Source organism: Lithobates pipiens, unplaced genomic scaffold, assembly GCF_037356315.1.
Source record: "Lithobates pipiens isolate NorthernLeopardFrog02 unplaced genomic scaffold, aLitPip1_a1.2 Scaffold_16, whole genome shotgun sequence".
NCBI lineage: Eukaryota > Metazoa > Chordata > Amphibia > Anura > Ranidae > Lithobates > Lithobates pipiens.
The window spans coordinates 350,134,981-350,157,871 of NW_027507748.1; the positions used below are offsets into that span (position 1 = coordinate 350,134,981).

General features: G+C 41.1%; 1 protein-coding gene across 1 annotated transcript in view; it reads right to left on the reverse strand.

The window, feature by feature from the left end:
• Positions 1 to 22,891, reverse strand: part of LOC143982842 (blood group Rh(D) polypeptide-like) — a 67,844-nt gene that overhangs the window by 24,097 nt on the left and 20,856 nt on the right. The window contains exons 2-3 of the mRNA XM_077481890.1: positions 15,974 to 16,160; positions 11,112 to 11,262 (exon numbers count right to left, since the gene is read on the reverse strand). Of these exons, the coding sequence (XP_077338016.1) occupies positions 11,112 to 11,262; positions 15,974 to 16,160 (338 nt within the window). The remainder of the gene's footprint in view (positions 1 to 11,111; positions 11,263 to 15,973; positions 16,161 to 22,891) is intronic.

Here is a 22,891-nt window from a genome sequence, read left to right on the forward strand (position 1 = left end):
ATTTTCTTGAACAGTATGATACTTCTAGATTCCAAACAAGACTTGTCTGTCACAAGGGTATAGCACTTGCCACTGCAGCCATGCGTTAAAATACTGAATGTTTTCATGAGATAAATACTACACATTTTACAGGTTTTTGATTAATTGCAAACTATCTGAAAAAACACCATGTGGTACTTTAACCACTTGCTGACTACCCTATAACACTTATACTGCAGGGCAGCAGCTGTGTGCAGGATCACGTATATATACGCGATTCTGCACTTCTGCCTGTAGGGGGCGAATGCAGGTACAGGTTTTTGATTAATGCACTGAAAAAACACCATGTGGTACTTTAACCACTTGCTGACCACCCTATAACACTTTTACTGCAGGGCAGGAGCTGTGCAGGGCAGCAGCTGTGTGCAGGATCACGTATATATACGGGATTCTACACTTCTTCCTGTAGGGGGCGAATGCAGGTACAAGTTTTTGATTAATGCACTTCTGCCTGTAGGGGGCGAATGCAGGTACAGGTTTTTGATTAATTGCAAACTATTTCTGAAAAAACACCATGTGGTACTTTAACCACTTACTGACCACCCTATAGCACTTTTACTGCAGGGCAGCAGTATATAGTATATATACGTGATTCTGCACTTCTGCCTGTAGGGGGAGAATGCGCACCGCTGGCGGGTTGCTTTTGCTGTGATTATTCATAGCAGAAGCTAACCTGCAGGTCCTTGGAGATCGATGTCCTCCGGCATCTGTCCTCTGTTAAAACCCAGAGATCTGAGATATGTAAACAAGGCTTACCTCAGTTCGTTCCGACAGGGGGGAAGGGACGATCCTGTGTCGCTGCAAGGCAGAGACTAGAATCGATCTCTTCCCTTAGTGAAAGCAGCACACTGTGTACACAAAAACACAGATTAGGCACACAGTTAACCCTTTGATTAAAAATCTATAATTGTACCGGTGCTCAAAACTACTCCTTTCTTACTATGTAGGTACGCTGCAATCCCAAATGTTTTTCCTCACCTAAATGAGGTAAAAGTGTGTATAAATTAAGTTTAGGGATTGCGCCCCCTCTCGCTAATATCCCACAAACCATAAAAGTGCTTATACTATGTGTGTACAAAAACAACTTATGATCACTCAATGTGTTAATATCGATCTACCATATCTTACTTCACAACATATAGTGGTCACCCAATGGAACCCCCCCAAAGTGTACAAAAAATTCACAATTCAATATTCTATTGGAACTATAAACCACAAAAACTATGAATGCGTATATCTAATTAAATCAAAATCCTCTTTATGCAATGGTTCTTTGAACCGGATTAAATCGCTTCAATTCGGATCCGATTCACCCTCTGATAAGTGTTCCACTAGTCATGTATCACCGGAAAGGCCAAATCGTGCCACCACCACCTTATAGAATGGCCACTCACCAGACTTCACCATATAATACGCCTTTGGTTCATTCAATGGATAACCACTCCTCAATCCACTCTCCCGTTAGCAATTCCTCAATTATTCATATATTCTTACAAAGGTAAATGAAACCAACATAGTGTAAAACCGTTTCACCTTTAATTATAACATTTAAAAAAACATATTGCACTCACATTTCAGTGTGTCTACTAGCCGACACCAAGCTTATTCAGCCATAAGTAAACAGCGTGGAATCGGGCAAGCCAATGATGTTCCGCGGGTGGTTCCTGACAACGCAAAAACTGTGAAATGCATAGAAGCTGTGGGAGACAGATTTTCTGCAAGAAGGAGCCAGGAACAGGTTGATTGAGTGGAGGGAGGAAAGAACCACCTGCGGAACATCATTGGCTTGCCCGATTCCACGCTGTTTACTTATGGCTGAATAAGCTTGGTGTCGGCTAGTAGACACACTGAAATGTGAGTGCAATATGTTTTTTTAAATGTTATAATTAAAGGTGAAAACGGTTTTACACTATGTTGGTTTCATTTACCTTTGTAAGAATATATGAATAATTGAGGAATTGCTAACGGGAGAGTGGATTGAGGAGTGGTTATCCATTGAATGAACCAAAGGCGTATTATATGGTGAAGTCTGGTGAGTGGCCATTCTATAAGGTGGTGGTGGCACGATTTGGCCTTTCCGGTGATACATGACTAGTGGAACACTTATCAGAGGGTCAATCGGATCCGAATTGAAGCAGTTTAATCCGGTTCAAAGAACCATTGCATAAAGCGGACTTTGATTTAATTAGATATACGCATTCATAATTTTTGTGGTTTATAGTTCCAATAGAATATTGAATTGGGTGACCACTATATGATGTGAAGTAAGATATGGTAGATCGATATTAACACATTGAGTGATCATAAGTTGTTTTTGTACACACATAGTATAAGCACTTTTAGGGTTTGTGGGATATTAGCGAGAGGGGGCGCAATCCCTAAACTTAATTTATAACAATTTGATCACCCTAGATGTTTAACCCCTTCCCAGCCAGTGTCATTAGTACAGTGACAGTGCATATTTTTAGCACAGATCACTGTATTAGTGTCACTGGTTTCCACAAAGTGTCAAAAGTGTCCAGCTGTCCGCTGCAATAATGCAGTCCCGCTTTAAGTTGCCAATCGCCACCCTTACTAGTGTAAATAAATACAAATTCCATAAATATATCCCATAATTTGTAGACGCTATAACGTTCACGTAAACCAATACACTTATTGGGATTTTTTACCAAAAATATGTAGCAGAATACATTGTAGCCTAAATTTATGAAGAAATTCGATTTTTTAACATTTTTTTATTGTGTATGCTTTATAGCAGAAAGTCAAAAACATATATATTTTTTTAAATTGTCTGTCTTTTTTTGTTTATAGCGTAAAAAAATAAAAAACTAAGTGGTGATCAAATACCATGAAAGAAAGCTGTATTTGTGGGGAAATTTTTTTATCAGTTTTTATTTGGGTACAGAGTTGCATGACCGCGCTATTGTCAGTTAGGCCATGTTTCTACTATTGCGTCCCGCGATTTTGCTGTGACTTTTATATTTGTGACTGTGTATTCTTGAGGTCCATGGACCTCAAGTCGCATCAAAGAGGGACCAAAGTAGTGCAGGGACTACTTTGAAGTCGCTGCGTCTTGAAGTTGCACAGATATGAACAGTACTCATTGGAAATCATGGGGTATGACTTGTCATGCGACTTTTCAGTCCCAAATCACATGAAAAGTCACACTAGTGGAAACCTAGCCTTAAAGTAACGCAGTGCTGTATTGCAAAAAATAGCCTGGTCATGAAGGGAGGTACATTTTTCTGGCGCTCAAGTGGTTAAAGCTCTAAAATTCTAAAGTGGTGAATATTGTTTAGTGAATTGAGCCCTACATATCTTAAGGTTACATGATCCACTGTGTATATTACACAGGCATTAGGCTTCCATGCAGTGGACATCAGACAATTTGTACAGAAAGCATGAATTTTTGTGCATAATTGAGAAACATGGGGCAGTGTGTGATGAGAAGCATTGCATAGAATAGAAGCTTGAGATATTGTTTGGAATAGATGGGTGAGCTGTGAGTGATGATATTTGTGTGGATACCAAGGAATGAGGCATTTGTGCTGGATTGTAGGCCTTTCTATTGTGTAAACTGCGGGTGAGCTTTGTATGTTGGAGTGCTTATTAAACTGTTGGCTTGGATACCAAGGAGGAAGTTTTGTGTGCTGGCGTGCAGATTTTACTGGTGGCACAGATTCTGGTGAAGTGTGTGTGCTGGGGTGCAGATCTCACTGTATATATATATATATATATATATATATATATATATATTTAATTATTTATTTATATATACACATGCATGTATGTTTGAGCTTTGGGGTGCACACCCTAATGCAATAGGCTGTGCACACTTATGCTGCTGCCAGTGATGTGCGTTGTGTTTGGTAAAGTTTACATTTTGGGTGTATGCACAGAAATTCCAGGGCAAATGGCTCCCAGTAATTTAATAAAGTTTCCCCAGGCTTGATCAGGTCAGCAGCAGGGACCAGGGACACTTGTTTTTGCAAGAAAGGTGAGTAATCCCCCATGCCTTGGATTTCAAAAATAAGGCTCCATTCACACCTGATTCCAAATCACTGCAAAACGCGTCACTTTTAATGGCACACCAATTGCAACGCACTTATCATGCAGTAAATTGCGCTGCAATCGGGCAACACGCAACACTGTCGCCCAAAAGAAGATTATGTTCCATGTAATGTTTTGCAATTGCAGTGAGATTTACCGCACGAAAATCACAGCAAAGTAGAGGCACGATTGTGGTGCCATTAAGAAGTAATGGCATCGCAAATGTGCCCCGCATTTTGCAGTGATTTGAAATTGCGGGCGGAATCGCAGGGATCCCGCCTGCGATCAGGTTTGAATGGAGCCTTAAAGTTCCAGCATCTTCTACTATATCAATCTGCTGGGGCAGGCTGGAACTTTATTTGATTGTCGGGAGATGCGGGATGGAGGATTAGTCTGTCTGATCCTGAAAATGAAAAAATAATCCCCTCTCTATACCCAGCTCCTGCTGGGTTAGGGGGTGTGATCCACACTGGGTACTGACACGATGGGGTTTTTGATCGACCTCCCAACATATTTGCACGGCCACATCAGCCCTGGCTGCCAAATATGAAAGGTACACCACTGGGCCTGTGGAACTTTTATTTAATTACCGGGAGCTGGTGGGATTACAGTGTGTGTGTGTGTGCAATTAGGTATTTAAAGTCTATTCTCTGCATGGGGTGGATTGGCTAGGGGTCTGCCATGTGCAGCGGATTAGAAACATGGAGGCATTTGGGGAGTGGGTGATATTAGGCATGCTATAGGGGTAAACTTTATTGAAACTGTGTAGAACTCACAGATATAATGGTTGTGGACACTGGGAGCTTTGTGTGCAGGAAGAAAGTGGCTTCCCCTGAAATAATCAGATAGATCAAAGTTTCTTTATTCCAGAAAGGGGTAAAACTTCATCAATCCATATACACTACAGGTGCATCTCCAAAAATTTAAATATAATCAAAAAGTAATTTTATTTCAGTAATTCAATTCAAAAAGTGAAACTCATATATTACATAGATTCATTACACACAGAGTGATATATTTAAAGTATTTCTTTCTTTTAACTTTGATGTTTATGGCTTACAGCTAATGAAAACCTGAAATTCAGTATATTAGAATATTACACAAGACCAATAAAAAAATTATTTTTAATAGAGAAATGTTGGCTTACTGAAAAGCATGTGCATGTACAGTATAGCATGCACTCAATACTTGGTCATGGCTCCTTTTGCATGAATGACTGCATCAATGCAGCATGGCATGGAGGTGATCAGCCTGTGGCACCACTGAGGTGTTATGAAAGCACAGGTTGCTCTGATAGCGGCCTTCGGCTCATCTGCATTGTTGGGTCTGGTGTCTCTCATGTTTCTCTTGATAATGCCTCACAGATTCTCTATGGGGTTTAGGTGAGTTTGCTGGCCAATCAAACACAGTGACACCATGATCATTAAACCAGGTATTGGTACTTTTGGCAGTGTGGGCAGGTGCCAAGTCCTGCTGGATAATGAAATCAGCATCTAAATAAAGCTGGTCAGTAGAGGGAAGCGTGAAGTGCTGTAGTATTTCCTGGTAGAGGGCTGCGCTAAATTTGGACTTGATAAAACACAGTAGACCAACACCAGCAGATAGCATGTCTCCCCAAAGCATCACTGACTGTGGAAACTTCACACTGGACCTCATGCATTCTGTGCCTCTCCACTCTTCCTCCAGAGACCTTGATTTCCAAATAAAATGCAAAATTTACTTTCATCCGAAAAAAGACTTTAGACCACTGAGCAACAGTCCAGTCCTTTTTCTCCTTAGCCCAGGTAAGATGCCTCTGAAGTTGTCTCTGGTTCAGGAGTGGCTTGACATAAGGAATACAACAGTTGTAGCCCATGTCTGGGATATGTCTGTGGTTGCTCTTGAAGCACTGACACCAGCGGTAGTCCACTCCTTGTGAATCTTCCCCAAGTTCTTGAATAGCCTTTGCTTCACAATCCTCTCAAGGCTGCAGTTATCCCTGTTGCTTGTGCTTCTTTTTCTACTACACTTTTTCCTTGCACTCAACTTTGCATTAATATGCTTGGATACAGCACTCTGTGAACAGACAACTTCTTTTTCTTGTGGAGGGTGTCAATGACTGTCTGGACAACTGTCAATTCAGCAGTCTTCCCCATGATTGTGTAACCAGAACTGGACTGCGAGACTATTTAAAGGCTCAGAAAACCTATACAGGTGTTTTGAGTTAAATAGCTGATTAGTGCGTGACACAATAAGTCTACAATATTGAACTTTTTCACAATATTCTAATTTTCTGATTGAATTCTGGGTTTTCATTAGCTGTGAGCCACAATCATCAAAAAGAGAGAAAGAAATGCTTGAAATATATCACCCTGTGTGTAATGAATCTATAAAATGTATGGGTTTCTCTTTTTGAATTGAATTTCTGAAATAAATTAACTTTTTTGATAAATTTCAAATTTTTTGAGATGCACCTGTATTTACTTTTAGGCTCCATGCACACTGGGCTTAAAAAATGCTAGTTTCCTTGGCAGAAAAAAAAACACTCATATAGAACGTTTTTTGGGGGAGTTATTCGAAGGACAGCTCTGAGTCTGCTGGGCATTCTGACATCACACCCAAGATGAAGGTGCCCTGCAGTAGTTTTTTGATTTGGCATGTCTACACAACGGAGGCTTTTACAAGTAAATTATATGACTAAAATATTTTAAATGCACAAACATTTTTATAGGATGATTTTTGTTGAAATGAATGGTCTGGTGAAAGGGTCTCTTTAAAATGAACCTAAGAGAAATATAGGTAACACCTTGCTGACCTCCTTCTGAAAATGCTAGTTGTCAGAGTGTTATGTTGACATTCTAGTTTCAATACTTTCCGAAGCCACTGACTTAGAATAAGTATGCAAATCTTAAAAAAAACTAAAATAGTGCCATGTGAGCTCAACACATCATCACTGATCTCGGACCAACCGCACCACACACCAGCCGTTGAGTTGAAATGCAGTGGCTAGTGTGAACCAGTTCATAGTATTGGCATGTAAACATTCTCCTAGCTGGTATAGAAGCTGGGAGTTTATTTACTTTTTCTCTCCCCATTGGCGCATTTTCCAGTAGAAGTGAATCCAGCTGCTGCAAAGCTGAGCTCCTGAACTTGGACCAGGAACACGGTAGCTCTGAGGGAAGAAGCTGACTGAGCACAGTCTATGCTTGATCCGCTTCAGAAAAGAGCAAGAGTGACATTAAATGACTAATATCACAATTAGCTCTATATTCCTGAGCTGTAAAAGGGTTTTAAAGCATCGCCCATAGACAATGTTGGATAGTGTACCATACCATACTGGTGACCCCACAATAGGGATAAAAAAAAAATTGCAGAAGGGAGTTTAACAAAACTCGTGGCCACTCATTAAAATTAGATGAAAAGAGGTTTAACCTTAAACTACGTAGAGGGTTCCCCTTGGACACAGCCAATCACATATCGTGCTGAATCACAGTGGGCGTTTAGCACTCGATCGACGTGTCCAACGAGTGGTGATCTCATATGTAAACAGGTGTCATAGGTGTCACGTGTGTCACGTGTAAATAGGTGTCACGCCACGTGTCATTAGTGTCACGTATCAGTGCATCTGTCATCAGTGCCACCTGTCAGTGTCACGTGCCATCTGTTATCAGTGCCACGTATCAGTGCCATCTGTCATCAGTGTCAGGTATTAGTGCCACCTGTCATCAGTGCCACGTGTTATTGCCATCTGTCATCAGTGCCACGTATTAGTGCCATCTGTCATCAGTGCCACATCAGTGTCAAGTGTCATAAGTGCCAATATTAGTGTCATGTCATCAGTGTCACATGTCATCAGTGCCACGTATTAGTGCCATCTGTCATCAGTGTCACATCAGTGTCACGTGCAATCAGTGCCACGTATCATCAGTGCCATCTGCCATCAGTGCCACGTCAGTGTCACGTGTCATTGTCCTGGTGCTCCAGGGCCTTCAAAAGTGTAATAGGTAGTCAACAAGTTAGATGTGTAATTTATGCTCCTAGAACACATGATGGTGCTCCCTGCATGTTGGCATGTTGGGCCTCTCTATGTGGCCAGACTGTCTCACACATGTGGTATCATAATACTCAAGAGGAGTAGCAGAATGTATTTGGGGGCATTATTTGTGGTATACAAATGCCATGTGAGAGAAATAACCTATTACAATGACAATTTTGTGGGGGGGGAAAAAAATCTTAATTTTGCAAAGAATTGTGGGAAAAAATGACAACACCAAAAACTTCACCATGCCTCTTACTAAATACCTTGGAATGTCTACTTTCCAAAAAGGGGTCATTTGGGGGGTATTTGTACTTTTCTGGCTTGTCCGGGCCGCAAGAAATGAGATAGGTCACCAGTACATCAGGTGTGATCAATTTTTTATGATTTGCTCCACAGCTTGTGGACTATCTAACTTTCACAAAGACCAAATAATATCCACTAATTTGGGTTATTTTTACCAAAGATATGTAGCAGTATAAATTGTGGGGAAAATTCATGAAGAAAAATTTATAATTTGCAAAATTTTATCACAGAAACAAAGAAAAATTTTTTTTATTCGAAATTTTCGGTCTTTTTTCATTTATAGCGCAAAAAATAAAAAACCCCAGAGGTGATCAAAAGAAAACTCTATCTGTATTTAAAAAAAAGGACAAAAATTTTATTTGGGTACAGTCTTACATGATGGAGTAATTGTCATTCAATTCGGTGTGGGCACCGAAAGCTGAAAATTGGTCTGGGCGGGGTTAAAGTGCCCAGTTCGCAAGTGGTTAATACAACCACATTATATGTTATCAAAATTAGGGGTTGTACTGTGTTTTTGTGCAATAAAATAAATCTGCTTACTTGTTTTAACCACTTGCTTACTGGGCACTTAAACCCCCCTCTTGCCCAGACCAATTTTCAGCTTTCAGCGCTGATGCACTTTGAATGACAATTGCGCGGTCATACAACACTGTGCCCAAATTACATTTTTATCATTTTTTTCCCACAAATAGAGCTTTCTTTTGGTGGTATTTAGTTACAGCTCGGAGTTTTATTTTTTGCTAAACAAACAAAAAAAGATGCAAAAAATAAAAAATCATGTTTAATAGTTTGTTATAAAATTTTTTGCAAACAAGTAATTTTTCTCCTTCATTGAAATGTGCTGATGAGGGGGCACTGATGGGCACTGATGGGCACGAATAGGCACAGTTAAGGCGGCACTAATAGGCACAGATAAGGTGGCACCGATAGGCAGAGATAAGGCAGTACTGATAGGCACAGATGGACACAGATAAGATGGCACTGATGGGTGGCATGGAGGGTGGCACGGATGGGTGGCACGGATGGGCACTGATAGGTACCACTGATAGATGGGACTGATGGGCACTGATAGGTGGCACTGCTGGGCACTGATAGATGACACTGATGGTCACGGATATGTGGCACTGAGGTTCAGCACTGTTGTTGCAGCAGATTGTGGGCACTGATAGCTGGCACTGTGGGCACTGATAGGTGGCACTATGGGCACTGATGGGTGGCACTATGGGCACTAATGGGTGGCACTGATGAGTGACACTTTTTCCTACACATAGGTGACACTGGCAGGTGGGCACTGATGAGCTGACTCCAGCTTGCCGTGATCGGGACTGAACTCCCTCTCACAGCCGCCGGTGATTGGCTTTTCTTTTACTCCTCGCGCTGTCAGCATGAGGAGGAAAAATAGCCGATTACCGGCTCTGTTGTGATCACATGATCAGCTGTCATTGTCTGACAGCTGATCACGTGGTAAGGGGTCGGGATCGACCCCTTGCTCCGATCTGTGATCAGGCGAGTCTCATAGACTCGCTGATCACAGGGCGCGCAGGCCACTCGTGCACGGGACGACATCAATAGACGTCGTCCCGGCAAAGCAGGTCCGCGCTGTAGCCGTCATTCGGCTATAGCACGGATCTCTAGTGGTTAATAGAAAATTATAATAGATTTAATAAACAATTGTGCAAACGTCATGCAACCCTGCAATTACCCTTATTTTTTTATATTTTGCATGCTTTCAGAAAATATGTTAAGTTCTGGGGGGTTTTAGTATTCTTCAGGACAAAAATGTACATTTAAACGTGCGAAAAAAAGACTCTGGCAGAGAAATAGTTATTAGAATTATCTTTACAGCAAACATAATCAGATCAAGAGAATGCCCGTGATTACCACATGCTTGGTATGGCTGTATTTTTCAAGACTTGTGATTATTTCATCTAAATTACTTTAATGATTTGCAGCAATTTTCAGCTGATACAATAATTACTTATAATGAATTATGTATGTGTGTATGTATGCATAATTAACTATTACAAATTTTAACTATAACATTCTGATAAATGAGAAAAAGCTGAAAAAATACGAGAAAATCACAGTATGTGGATAGACCATAATATGAAACTTAACATGTAAACTAGCAAAGAGGGAGAATGGATATTGGGACTTTAGATATACCCCCATGTGCAAGATAACATAGAAACAGATAATAGTAACATACAATATGTCTAAAAGAATTTTGTTTTTATTTTACACAATATAAAAAGCATATGTTGCTATCAGTATAATACATTACAGACAAATCTGTGCATAAGGTCTGTTATAAGAGATAACGCATTTCACGGATCATCCACTTCATCAGGACAAGTAGAGTTAGGCACATTAAGATTCATAAATCAGACAATTTAAAAAACAGATCTATAACAAAAAGAAGAGTTGAAGCTGTTATAGCTGCAAAAGGTTGGTCAACTCCATATTAAACCCTGCGGATTAAGACTGGGATGCCATTAAAGTTCATGTGCGTGTAAAGGGAGGCGTCCCGATACTTTTGATAATATAGTGTATGTAATCTTTGTATTTTGGTGATACCTGTAGTTCAGCTTTCTTTTTTTCTGCAAATAAATAGTAAATGTACTGTTTGCATTTGACAAAATGTTGTGCAAGTCAGTGGGAAAAGATTTGTGTTTGTATTTCGTCATCTTTTTTTACTTACCAAAAGGTAGTTTGTCATAATGTATCTGTTTGCAGCAAATATGGGTAATTCAATGACAGTCATGATAGTCAGCTGCATGGGGTTCACTTTTCCTAGGATAACCCCAGATGAGATCAGGACTGGAAAAATGCTCATTAGTCCTGTTGATAGGCTGAAAAAGGACACCACTGTCAGTAAAAACAAATTGCATACAGGGTAAAAAATAATTAAATAATATCTTTTGGGAACAAAGACCTTTCTGTAAGTTCTATTTACAGATCTCTATAAGTATTTTAAGCTCATGTCACTTAAAAAAGAAAGAAAGCTGCTAGCAGGTATACCCAGGGGAGTGTGCACATACCTGCAGTAGCTTTTATAGCTTTTTGTTATTCACAAATACTAAGTTGATCTGTAGGGTAAAGCTCTGACACTTGAATGTAGTTTGCTGCTAATCCCCACCCCAATATTTTCCTGTTGGCCCATTACTGTATTATGATGGATTGCTTTTGGTAACCAAGAAAAAAAATGTGTGAGATAAAGCATGGAACATTTATTTACAGAGCAAATACAGTGGTACCTTGGATTAGGAGCATAATTAGTTCCAGAAGAATGCTTGCAATCCAAAGCACTCGTATATCAAAGCGAGTTTCCCCATAGGAAATAATGGAAACTCAGATAATCTGTTCCAGTGGCACTGCTAGTGTATGCAGTACCGCGTGTAACCAGAGGCGGGGGGGTGCTTTAGACATTTGGAAGCACTCGGAGAGATCTCAGAGCAGCTCGGATGCACTCAGAGAGGCTTGGAGACACTCGGGAACGGAGTGTTTCCGAGCAGCTCCGAAAGGCTCCAAGTGTCACTGGCGCCCCCACACCTCTGGCCAAATGCGGTACTGCATACCCCAGAGGCTTGAATCCTGCTTGTTTTGTGAGACAATGCTCGCAAATCGAGTCAGGATTTTAAAAATATAATAGCTTGTATTGTGAAACGCACGTAAACTACGTTACATACAATCCGAGGTATTACTGCACAGGCAATTTGTGTATTTTGTATTTAATGTAGATGTAAATCCTAACTAGATGGCATTTACTTTGCTGTCATAAATACCAGTAATTGTTTTACCTAAATAGATGGTTTCAAGTTCTTTTTCATCCTTGTTTGGATCTCAGTAATGCATATTTCCTGCAGTCTGTTTTCAGCCACTGCATGCCTACATGCAGATTTAAGCAGGAATGGGCTTTCAGATGGTGACAATGATTGAACATGCCTGGTAAATGAACATCAGCACAACCACTTATAGGGGTTGCTTTACTAAAAAGCAAATAGACTGTGCACAATTGCAAGTACAGTTGCATTCTGCATTTGGTCCAGAGTTTAGTAAATGCAGTAAAAGCTTCACTTTGCAAAGAATACCCAATCACATGCAAGGGAAATAAAAAAATAAAAAAACTGAATTTTTTTTTGCACATGATTGGATGATGGAAGTCAGCAGAGCTTCTCTTCATTTTCTAAGCCCTATAGCAAATTCCCTTGCAGAGTGCAATGGCACAGTCTATTCGCCTTTAGTAACTCAACCCCATAGCCTCCACCAAAAGCACATGTGACAGACTGACAATGCCAGCTAGGCAGTTTTCATCCCATAACAGGAAGAGCCTAAGGAAGAGCCTAAATAAGAAACCCCATGGCAGGATCACCAGGTATTAAAGTAATAAAAGCTACAGATTTAAAAAGACTGAATCGATTTTGAAATTATATTAACATGCTCATGGGCGTCTGCAGAACATTTTTCCAGGGGGGTGGGGCCCTTCGGCAGTGGCGATACACAGTTGCATTTAACCCTTTCTTTGACCACTAGAGGGGGTTAAAAGTGCCCCTTCTAGCGGCCAAATAGCGCCACTAAAACTATGGTAAAGTGCCTTTACCGATAACGTGGCCAGATGGCTCTTGAGATAATTCAGCTTCACTCCATGCCCATATAAATATAGCCTAGAGAATGTACATCTTTCTATATTGCAATGTATTATGTATACTGTATAGGTTGTTTTCATCAAGATCAAAATATAGCCACAACAGATGTATTGCAATACATTGCAATATAGAAAAATTTACATTCTCTAGGCTATATTATATGGGCATCATGGACTGGTATGCCTGAGAAACTGAATAACTTCCATACAAAGTGAAGAAGATATTATAACACACAACACAAATATATTTTTCCAGGAATAGCTCCGCTGTCCAACTTTCCAAGCAATATATATATATATATATATATATATATATATATATATATATATTCTCCTCCTAACTGGCACAGTGGGACTGCAGTGTTGTTACCTGTGGTTCTTCAGGGATGTGACAGCACTGGCAGTGTATTCTCTCTCGGCCACTGCACGCACCTGTGGGAGGAGCTGGCGCCGCGCCTGCCGGATCGGCATATCGACGTTACACAGGCAGGCTGAGGCAGCCAATCACATTCAGGAACAGCCCAGATGTCGAGCAGAGGCCCAAGCGGCCGGGGGTGAAGGAGGGAGGGACAGATGTCTGTATCAATCTGTGATAAGTCGGAACAGACTGAGAGCAGCCCCAGGCCAGCAGATGTAGAAAAAAAAGTCCATGGCTGCTGCAGAGGCAGAGGGGGCTGCAGTGGCCATTGCACTACACAGGGCAACTGTCTTCACTCTTCAACACCTTCTTATAGAGGTTGACAGATATGGGTTTTTCTCTGGCCGATGCCGATATTTAGAAATCAGGGCGGCCAATGGCCAATATATGATGCTGATTTTTGCGGCCAAAATTTTAGGCCGATTTTTTTTGGAAGCTGGCACTGGCAGGCACTGACAGGTGGCACTGGTTGACACTGCCAGATGGCACTGGTTGGGACTGGCAGGTGGCACTGACAGGTGACACTGGCAAGTGGCCCTGGCAGGTGGCACTGATTGGCAGGTGGCACTGGCAAGTGGCACTGGTTGGCACTGATTGGCAGGTGGCACTAATTGACACTGGCGGGTGCCTATAATTGACAGGTGGCACTGGATGGCACTAATTTGCACTGGCAGGTGGCACTGGTTGGCACTGGCAGATGGCACTGGATGGCACTGATTGGCACTGGCAGGTGGCAGGACCCAGCAGCTATCTAGCCAATGATTGGGCTATTTAAGAAAAGGGCGGGGCCACATACACGTAGCAGCCCACCCAGATCCCATCACATTGGCTGGTGTTGGATAGCTGGGTCCCCTGGGTCCTGCCCACCCCAAGTCCCGGCCATCCCGACATCCAACCTCAATTTTTACAGCTCATCTCCCTTTCTCCATATAGTTTCACACAGCATGTGGAGAAGGGAGGAGGAACCCCACGTTCCTCCTCCCTTCTCTGATATATCGGTCAACCTCTACCTTCTTATGATTCCAGGGGGGCAATTGCCCCCCCCCCCCCGCCCTATGCTGCAGACGCCCATGAACATGCTAAAGATTCAATGAGATTTGGAGCAAGTGAGTTTACATCTACAATGCAATGAAATCTAACAAAAACAAGGAAAACTTGAAAAAAAATGGTAAAAATAAATATCAGCAAAAAATAGAAGCTAATGGGAAAAGGAGAGTTTGAAGTTAATTAGGGCTGATTAGGTTTAAGAAACAGTATACATAGAAACAAATATTATTAAAAAAATGTTGACTTCTTTTACTGATATTATGTGCAGAGCAAATAACATGCCTTTGATCTGCATATACAACAACTCTAAATACTTTTTGACAATAATATTGCTAATGTCTTAATCAATAAAGCCAGGAAACATTGTTTGTGGTACTGCAACCACGACTGGGGCATGTCTGTAAAATTGTCAAAACCAGCTCTTACAAGGTAGACCCAAGCTACTGCATGGGTCCAAAGTCCACAACTGATTAAAGTGTATCTTTGGCCAAAATCTTTTGAATTTTTAGATATGGTATTTTTTTCAGGGATTTATATAACACCAACAAATATACAGTGCTTTAAACATACTGAACGCACATATCATTTTCTGCCTTATATCAAGGAGTTTACAACCAGAGGTCCCTATCTCACATGCACACACATACTAGGGTCAATTTATAAGGTGCCAATAAGCCTACAGACATGTTTTTGAAGTATGGAAGAAATCCAGTGTCCAGAGGTAACCCACGCAAGACATACCCTGTTTTCCCCGAAAATCAGACCTAGCGTGATTGTCGGTGATGGCTGTAATATAAGCCCTACCGCCCAAACAAGCCCTAGATAAAGTCATTGTAGGTCTTATTTTCAGGGTAGTGCTTATTTTCGGGAAAACAGGGTAGGGCTTATTTGGGGGTTAGGGCTTATATTGCAGCCATCACGACAATCACTCTAGGTCTTATTTTGGGGGGAAACAGGGTAATACAGATAATTCCCTGCCTGGCATATGAATCGGGGACCCAAATTCTGGAAGGCAGAAGTTAACCACCAAGCAAGTCACTGAGCTGCCCAGTAGAAAATGGCGAGAACCACTGACATATTTGTTGCTGCCTGTATCTCCACTGTCGAGATTCACCCTATCTTTGTCCTGGCGACCATAGTCTCTAATACAGAAAATGACAGAAAATTTAAAAGAGGGAAAATCGTTCAATGGAGACACCTTTCCAGTGACAGTTGTGTAACAGTTAATTTCCCCTGACACTTCCTGTTGTCACTTTGGCACATAAGATGAAGGGATATTTCCCCTAATGATACACAAGCAGCAAAAAAATAAATAAAAAAGAAAAAAAATTACAGAAGTTTTAACCATTTCCTACTTTTGTCTATTTCTAGAAAAAAACTTTTGATTACAGATAAACTTTACATATTTAGCAATACGTAATACTAAAACAATGTATAATAAACAATACCATACCTGGAAAAACTGATGGCTGGAACGGCACCTGTCCTGTTAAATATGAAAGCATCCAAAATGATCGCCCACTGCAGTCCAACTGCTGTGATCAGAAAATTAAAAGCAACTCCACTAAATCCGAATTTCCTTAGGAAGGCAAACAGGAAGCCGACTCCAAGAATTACGATGACATTCACATCTTGAAATGCTAGCAATTAAACATATACATTTTTCTTTTAATCAAGGGTATGTACTTATACTCTAAGAATAAAGCAAAATAAAATGCACAACATCACTACCACTAGAGACCCTATGGAAAAGTGTAAACAAGGTTTATTATTTTTAATCAGTTATAAACTAGCGAAAAATATCCCAGGCACTGAACTTTGAAAATATACAATAGGCAAAACGCATTTTTACCCCAACAAATCACAGGTCATTTTAACATCCTTCAGTATAAGATCATAGAAGCTGGTGAATAGATGACAGATGTTTATAGTATTGTGGCAGGTCGATCCCGTGCCACTATTTGAAATGGTCTGGGCCAGGCTTTCTGGGAAGCAAGCACACTGATGTTGCAGGTGTGTGCTGGGTTTATGTTAGAGACACAGATAGAGGTCGTCGGCCCAACCCTCCCGAGTGAGTCAGTGTGTGAAGGGAGCTTTGAGGTGCATTTAGCATCATACTGTCCAGGTCAGGACAGACAAAGGCCCGAGCCTGGGAGAAATGATCAGCTGGGAGCTGCAGGAGAAACAGTCAAACTTACAAAGGTGCAGCTTTTTGTGTATGAGCACTGGGACTGTGTGTTTGACAGTCTGGAGGACCAGGGTGGGAGGCCTGAGTAGTGAAGCTGCAAAGAAAGCCATGAAGCTGAATTCTATGTTTTGTTGCATTGATAGTGAGAACCCCCTGCATGGGAAACTATTCGTTGAGCTTTTTGCTTTGTTTTAAATAAAAGTGGGCAGAAAAAAGCCCTGAAACGTACTTCTGGCGTGGAGTAAACTCGCTGTTTGGCACTACCAATGACGTACAAATTCCCCAACTTGTCACAGCACATACAATACAGGAAAGACTCGCCTCCTCCAAGATTATATATGCATACAGACACACACAGTTATACACATATTACTTTCTCTTCTTGTTTTTAGCCTGGTAAATATGAGATTGTGCAAATTATTATTATTATGATTATTATCTTTTCATTTTTATTTCTCGCCAGGAGATGGAACTTTAGGTGCTTATCAGGCTAACTTTAATCGCTTGTCGACCAGCACACGATGATGTATGTTGGCACAATGGCACGGCTGCACAAATGGGCGTACCTGTACGTCCCCTTTAAGACGTTGCATTGTGGGTAGCGCGCGCCCGCCTCATACTCCGTGAGAGTGCCCGCTGGTCCCGCAGACTCTGTTTGCCGGGGGGGCCATGAACGTGACACGGAGCAGTAAGCACGGCATTTCCCTGTTCTGCCTAGCAACATGACATGGATCTACTGCTCCCTGTTATCGGGAACAGTGATCTCTGTCATATTGCATAGCTCCCAACTGTCCCTAATTTCGAGGGACTGTCCCTGATTTGGAGCAATGTCTCTCTGTACCTCTTTCCCCCTCATTTTGGTCTGATCCATATAGTTGATTATAAAATGCACTTTTTATCTTTCCAAAACAGTTTGCCAGTGCTAAAACCTTTCAGCTAATTTCTAAATTCCTGCATTTGTACATTTTAAAAGCGAATATAAAGGAATAGTAGTGGTACAAAAAAACTCCTTGTGGATTTAATTAACCTTTTTTTGGTTAATTCTCCTTTAAGGGGCAGTGGCAGGGGACGTGTCCTATGCCTACATATATTTGTTAGTAGATGTGCCTCATTCCCATCTCAAAATGTTGGGAGGTATGATGTTGTAGAGAGCCCCCCTCCCCCATGATTAGAATCACTCCCTAGGACACACTTAACCCCTTGATCGCCTCCTCGTGTTTAACCCATTCCCTGCCAGTGTAATTTACACAGTAATCAGTGCTTTTTTATAGCACTGATCGCTGTATAAATGACAATGGTCCCAAAATAGTGTCAAAAGTGTCCTATATGTCTGCCATAATGTCGCAGTCATGATACAAATCGCAGATTGCCACCATTACTATTAAAAATACTAATAAAAATTACTATTTTGTAGACTATAACTATTGCGCAAACCAATCAATTTTCGCTTATTGAGATTCATTTTTTTTGTACCAAATATATCTTTTGGGGATATTTATTATAGCAAAAAGTAAAAAATTTTGATTTTTTTTTTTCAAAATTGTAGCTCTTTTTGTTTATAGCGCAAAAAATAAAAACTGCAGAGATGATCAAATACCACCAAAAGAAAGCTCTATTTGTGGGAAAAAAAGGACGTTGATTTTGTTTGGGTACAACATTGCACAACCGCGCAATTGTCAGTTAAATCTATACAGTGCCGTATTGCAAAAAGTGCTCTGGTCAGGAAGGGGGTAAATTCTTCCGGGGCTGAAGTGGTTAAATAAATAGCATGTTTATCGAGGTCAATCTCTTAGGTTGAAATTTACACACATACCACCCTATGATTTTTTTTTTAATTCTATGTCATGTATGGCTGCCCTAATAGCGTAAATGATAAAAGTTTGTGAACTAACTCTAGAAAATACTATAATATTTTCTATAATAATAGTCTTGTAAGTGCCATGAATTTGTATAGTATGGATCACAGTTTGCTAAAAAGCATGTGACAGCTAAAAATGAAACAAAAAATGCGTTATCTTTTCTCTCCAGACCTCAGCTAAGATGAAAGTAAGCCAGACCATGCCTCTTTTTACTGAGCAATCCTCCGTTGCTACTCAAGCCTCTACTGAGACTTGGACGCTAACATGTTTCAATGATAAATGAAACAAAAAAAAAAAACACAGCACACACAAGGAATATATGCTGGGTTTTGAGTGTAAAGGGGTGCGTAATTTTTTTTTTGTAAAGATCGTGATTCAAATCTACTTTTGCTTACTGGGTTGCTATGTTATAGCTATTTGCAAGACACAAAATATATTATTTTTCAGTTATAATATATGCAGTTAAAAGACTAAACATTGGCTCTAAGTGTTTTCCCTATTCTGCTACAGCAGTCACAATGGAAATTTTACAAAAATTTACAATGAAATATACTGTCTACAGCTGTTTTCATTGCCTACACTAGATCCTATATAGGAATGCTATGGGATCCCAGTGCGCTCTCATAGTACATTTTTAGGTTCTCAGATTTATAAATATATATTTTTGTAAATATTTTATTATATCTTTTCATGTGACAACACTGAAGAAATGACACTTTGCTACAATGTAAAGTAGTGTTTAGCTTGTATAACAGTGTAAATTTGCTGTCCCCTCAAAAATAACTCAACACACAGCCGTTATGTCGAAACTGCTGGCAACAAAGGCGAGTACACCCCTAAGTAAAAATGTTCAAATTGGGCCCAAAATGTCAATATTTTGTGTGGCCACCATTATTTTCCAGTACTGCTCTAACTCTCTTGGGGATGGAGTTCACCAGAGCTTCACAGGTTGCCCCTGGAGACTTCCACTCCTCCATGACGACATCATGGAGCTGGTGGATGTTAGAGACTTTGCACTTCTCCACCTTCCATTTGAGGATGCCCCACAGATTCTCAATAGGGTTTAGGTCTGGAGACATGCTTGGCCAGTCCATCACCTCAGCTTCTTTAGCAAGGCAGTATTCGTCTTGAAGTTGTGTTTGGGTTCATTATCATGTTGGAATACTGCCCCTGCAGCCCAGTCTCCGAAGAGAGGGGGATCCCGGGGTTCATGCTCTCCTTCAGAATGTCACAGTACATGTTTGCATTCATGGTTCACTTAATGAACTGTAGATTCCCATTTCTGGGAGCACCCATGCAGCCCCAGACCATTAAAATCCCACCACCATGCTTAACTGTAGGCAAGACACACTTGTCTTTATACTCCTCACCTGGTTGCTGCCCCACACGCTTGACACCATCTGAACCAAACAAGTTTATCTTGGTCTCATCAGACCACAGCACATGGTTCCATTAATCCATGTCCTTAGTCTGCTTGTCTTCAGCAAGCTATTTGCAGGCTTTCTTGTGCATCATCTTTGGAAGAGGCTTCCTTCTGGGATGACAGCCATGCAGACAAATTTTATGCATTGTGCGGCGTATGGTCTGAACACTGACAGGCTGACCCCTGCCCCTTCAACCTCTGCAGAAATGCTGGCAGTACTCATACCTCTATTTCCCAAAGACAACCTCTGTATATGATGCTGAGCATGTGCACTCAACTTCTTTGATCGACCATGGTGAGGCTTTCAGGAACTTGGCAATCTTCTTATAGCTTAGGCCATCTTTATATAGAGCAACAATTCTTTTTTCAGATCCTCAGAGAGTTCTTTTGCCATGAGGTATCATGTTGAACTTCCAGTGACCAGTATTCTCATAGTGAGAGCGATAACAAATTTAACACACCTGTTCCCATTTACACCTGAAACCTTGCAACACTAACAAGTCACACGGAGGGAAGATGGCTAATTGGGCCTCATTTGGACATTTTCACTTAGGGGTGTACTCACTTTTGTTGCCAGCGGTTTAGACATTAATGACTGTGTTGAGTTATTTCTGAGGGGACAGCAAATTTACACTGTTATACAAGCTGTACACTCACTACTTTACATTGTAGCAAAGTGTCATTTCTTTAGTGTTGTCACATGAAAAGATATAATAAAATATTTACAAAAATGTGAGAAGTGTACTCACTTTTGTGAGATACTATATATATGTGTGTGTGTGTGTGTTTGTGTACAGTCGGGACGGAAAGCATTCAGACCCCCTTAAATTTTTCACTCTTTGTTATATTGCAGCCATTTGCTAAAATCATTTAAGTACATTTTTTTCCTCATTAATATACACACAGCACCCCATATTGACAGAAAAACACAGACTTGTTGACATTTTTGCAGATATATTAAAAAAGAAAAACTGAAATATCACATAGTCCTAAGTATTTAGACCCTTTGCTCAGAGTTTAGTAGAAGCACCCTTTGATCTAATATAGCCATGAGTCTTTTTGGGAAAGATGTAACAAGTTTTTCACACTTGGATTTGGGGATCATTTGCCATTCCTCCTTGCAGATCCTCTCCAGTTCTGTCAGGTTGGATGGTAAACGTTGGTGGACAGACATTTTTAAATCTCTCCAGAGATGCTCAATTGGGTTTAAGTCAGGGCTCTGGCTGGGCCATTCAAGAACAGTCACGGAGTTGGTGTGAAGCCACTCCTTTGTTATTTTAGCTGTGTGCTTAGGGTCATTGTCTTGTTGAACTTAAACCTTCGGCCCAGTCTGAGGTCCTGAGCACTCTGCAGAAGGTTTTTGTCCAGGATATCCCTGTACTTGGCCACATTCATCTTTCCCTCAATTGCAACCAGTCGTCCTGTCCCTGCAGCTGAAAAACACCCCCACAGCATGATGCTGCCACCACCATGCTTCACTGTTGGGACAGTATTGGACAGGTAATGAGCAGTGCCTGGTTTTCTCCACACATACCGCTTAGAATTGAGGCCAAAAAGTTCCATCTTGGTCTCATTAGACCAAAAAATCGTATTTCTCACCATCTTGGAATCTTCCATTGAGGTGTTTCTTAGCAAACTCCATGCAGGCTTTCATGTGTCTTGCACTGAAGAGAGGCTTCCATTGGGCCACTCTGCCATAAAGCCCCGACTAGTGGAGGGCTGTAGTGATGGTTGACTTTCTACAACTTTCTCCCATCGCCCGACTGCATCTCTGGAGCTCAGCCACAGTGATCTTTGAGTTCTTCTTTACCTCTCTCACCAAGGCTCTTCTCCCCTGATAGCTCAGTTTGGCCAGACAGCCAGCTCTAGGAAGGGTTCTGGTCATCCCAAATATCTTCCATTTAAGGATTATGGAGGCCACTGTGCTCTTAGGAACCTTAAGTGCAGCAGAAATTTTTTGTAACCTTGGTCAGATCTGTGCCTTACCACAATTCTGTCTCTGAGCTCTTTAGGCAGTTCCTTTGACCTCATGATTCTCATTTGCTCTAACATGCACTGTAAGCTGTAAGGTCTTATATTGACAGGTGTGTGGCTTTCCTAATCAAGTCCAATCAGTATAATCAAACACAGCTGGACTCAAATGAAGGTGTAGAACCATCTCAGGGATGATCAGAAGAAATGGACAGCACCTGAGTTTTTTTTTAGAAACAAATCAGTGCAACTTCGCTTAGGCGAAGGAAGTAACCAATCCTCCCTCTTTCATGAAGGGCAGAACCCCAACCCCCCTCCTCCTAGGGATTTCAACATTTATTTTAGAAAGCCATGGGCAATGAAATACAGCTTCTTATAGCCTACTACACCCTTCTAATGTCAATATTAATTCATCCAATCACTATGCTCATACTCCCATCCTCTGGCTGAACTCTGCCATTGGGATTACGCTCTTAGGCACGTCCACAACTCTAGGTCCCTTCTTCCTCCAATGTGTTCTTGGAGTCCATCCATCTAAACCATACCTTCCTGAATATCTTGGGGACACCCCTGGCCTCATACATCATCCTATATAAAAGTACATCTGCATTTACTACTTTTATCCACATCCCTACATACAGCGCCTGGCTATCAGTTTTTTACTCCAAAGTATAGGATCCTAAGGAACAGTTTAGTGTATGCATTCATCTCCTCCTGGTCAAAGACCCCTAGGAGGCAACAAAAGGGAGAACAGATATTAGGTAGTCCAAAATTATCAGAAATAAATTCAGTCACTTGAGACCATAATGGGCATTCCCACACCATATGGATGAAGGTCCCTTCCGCCCCCATACTTTTAAGACAGACTGCAGAGTCCCTACTCATTTTGTATAGTCTAGTTGGCGTGTTGTACATCTGGTGAAGGTATCA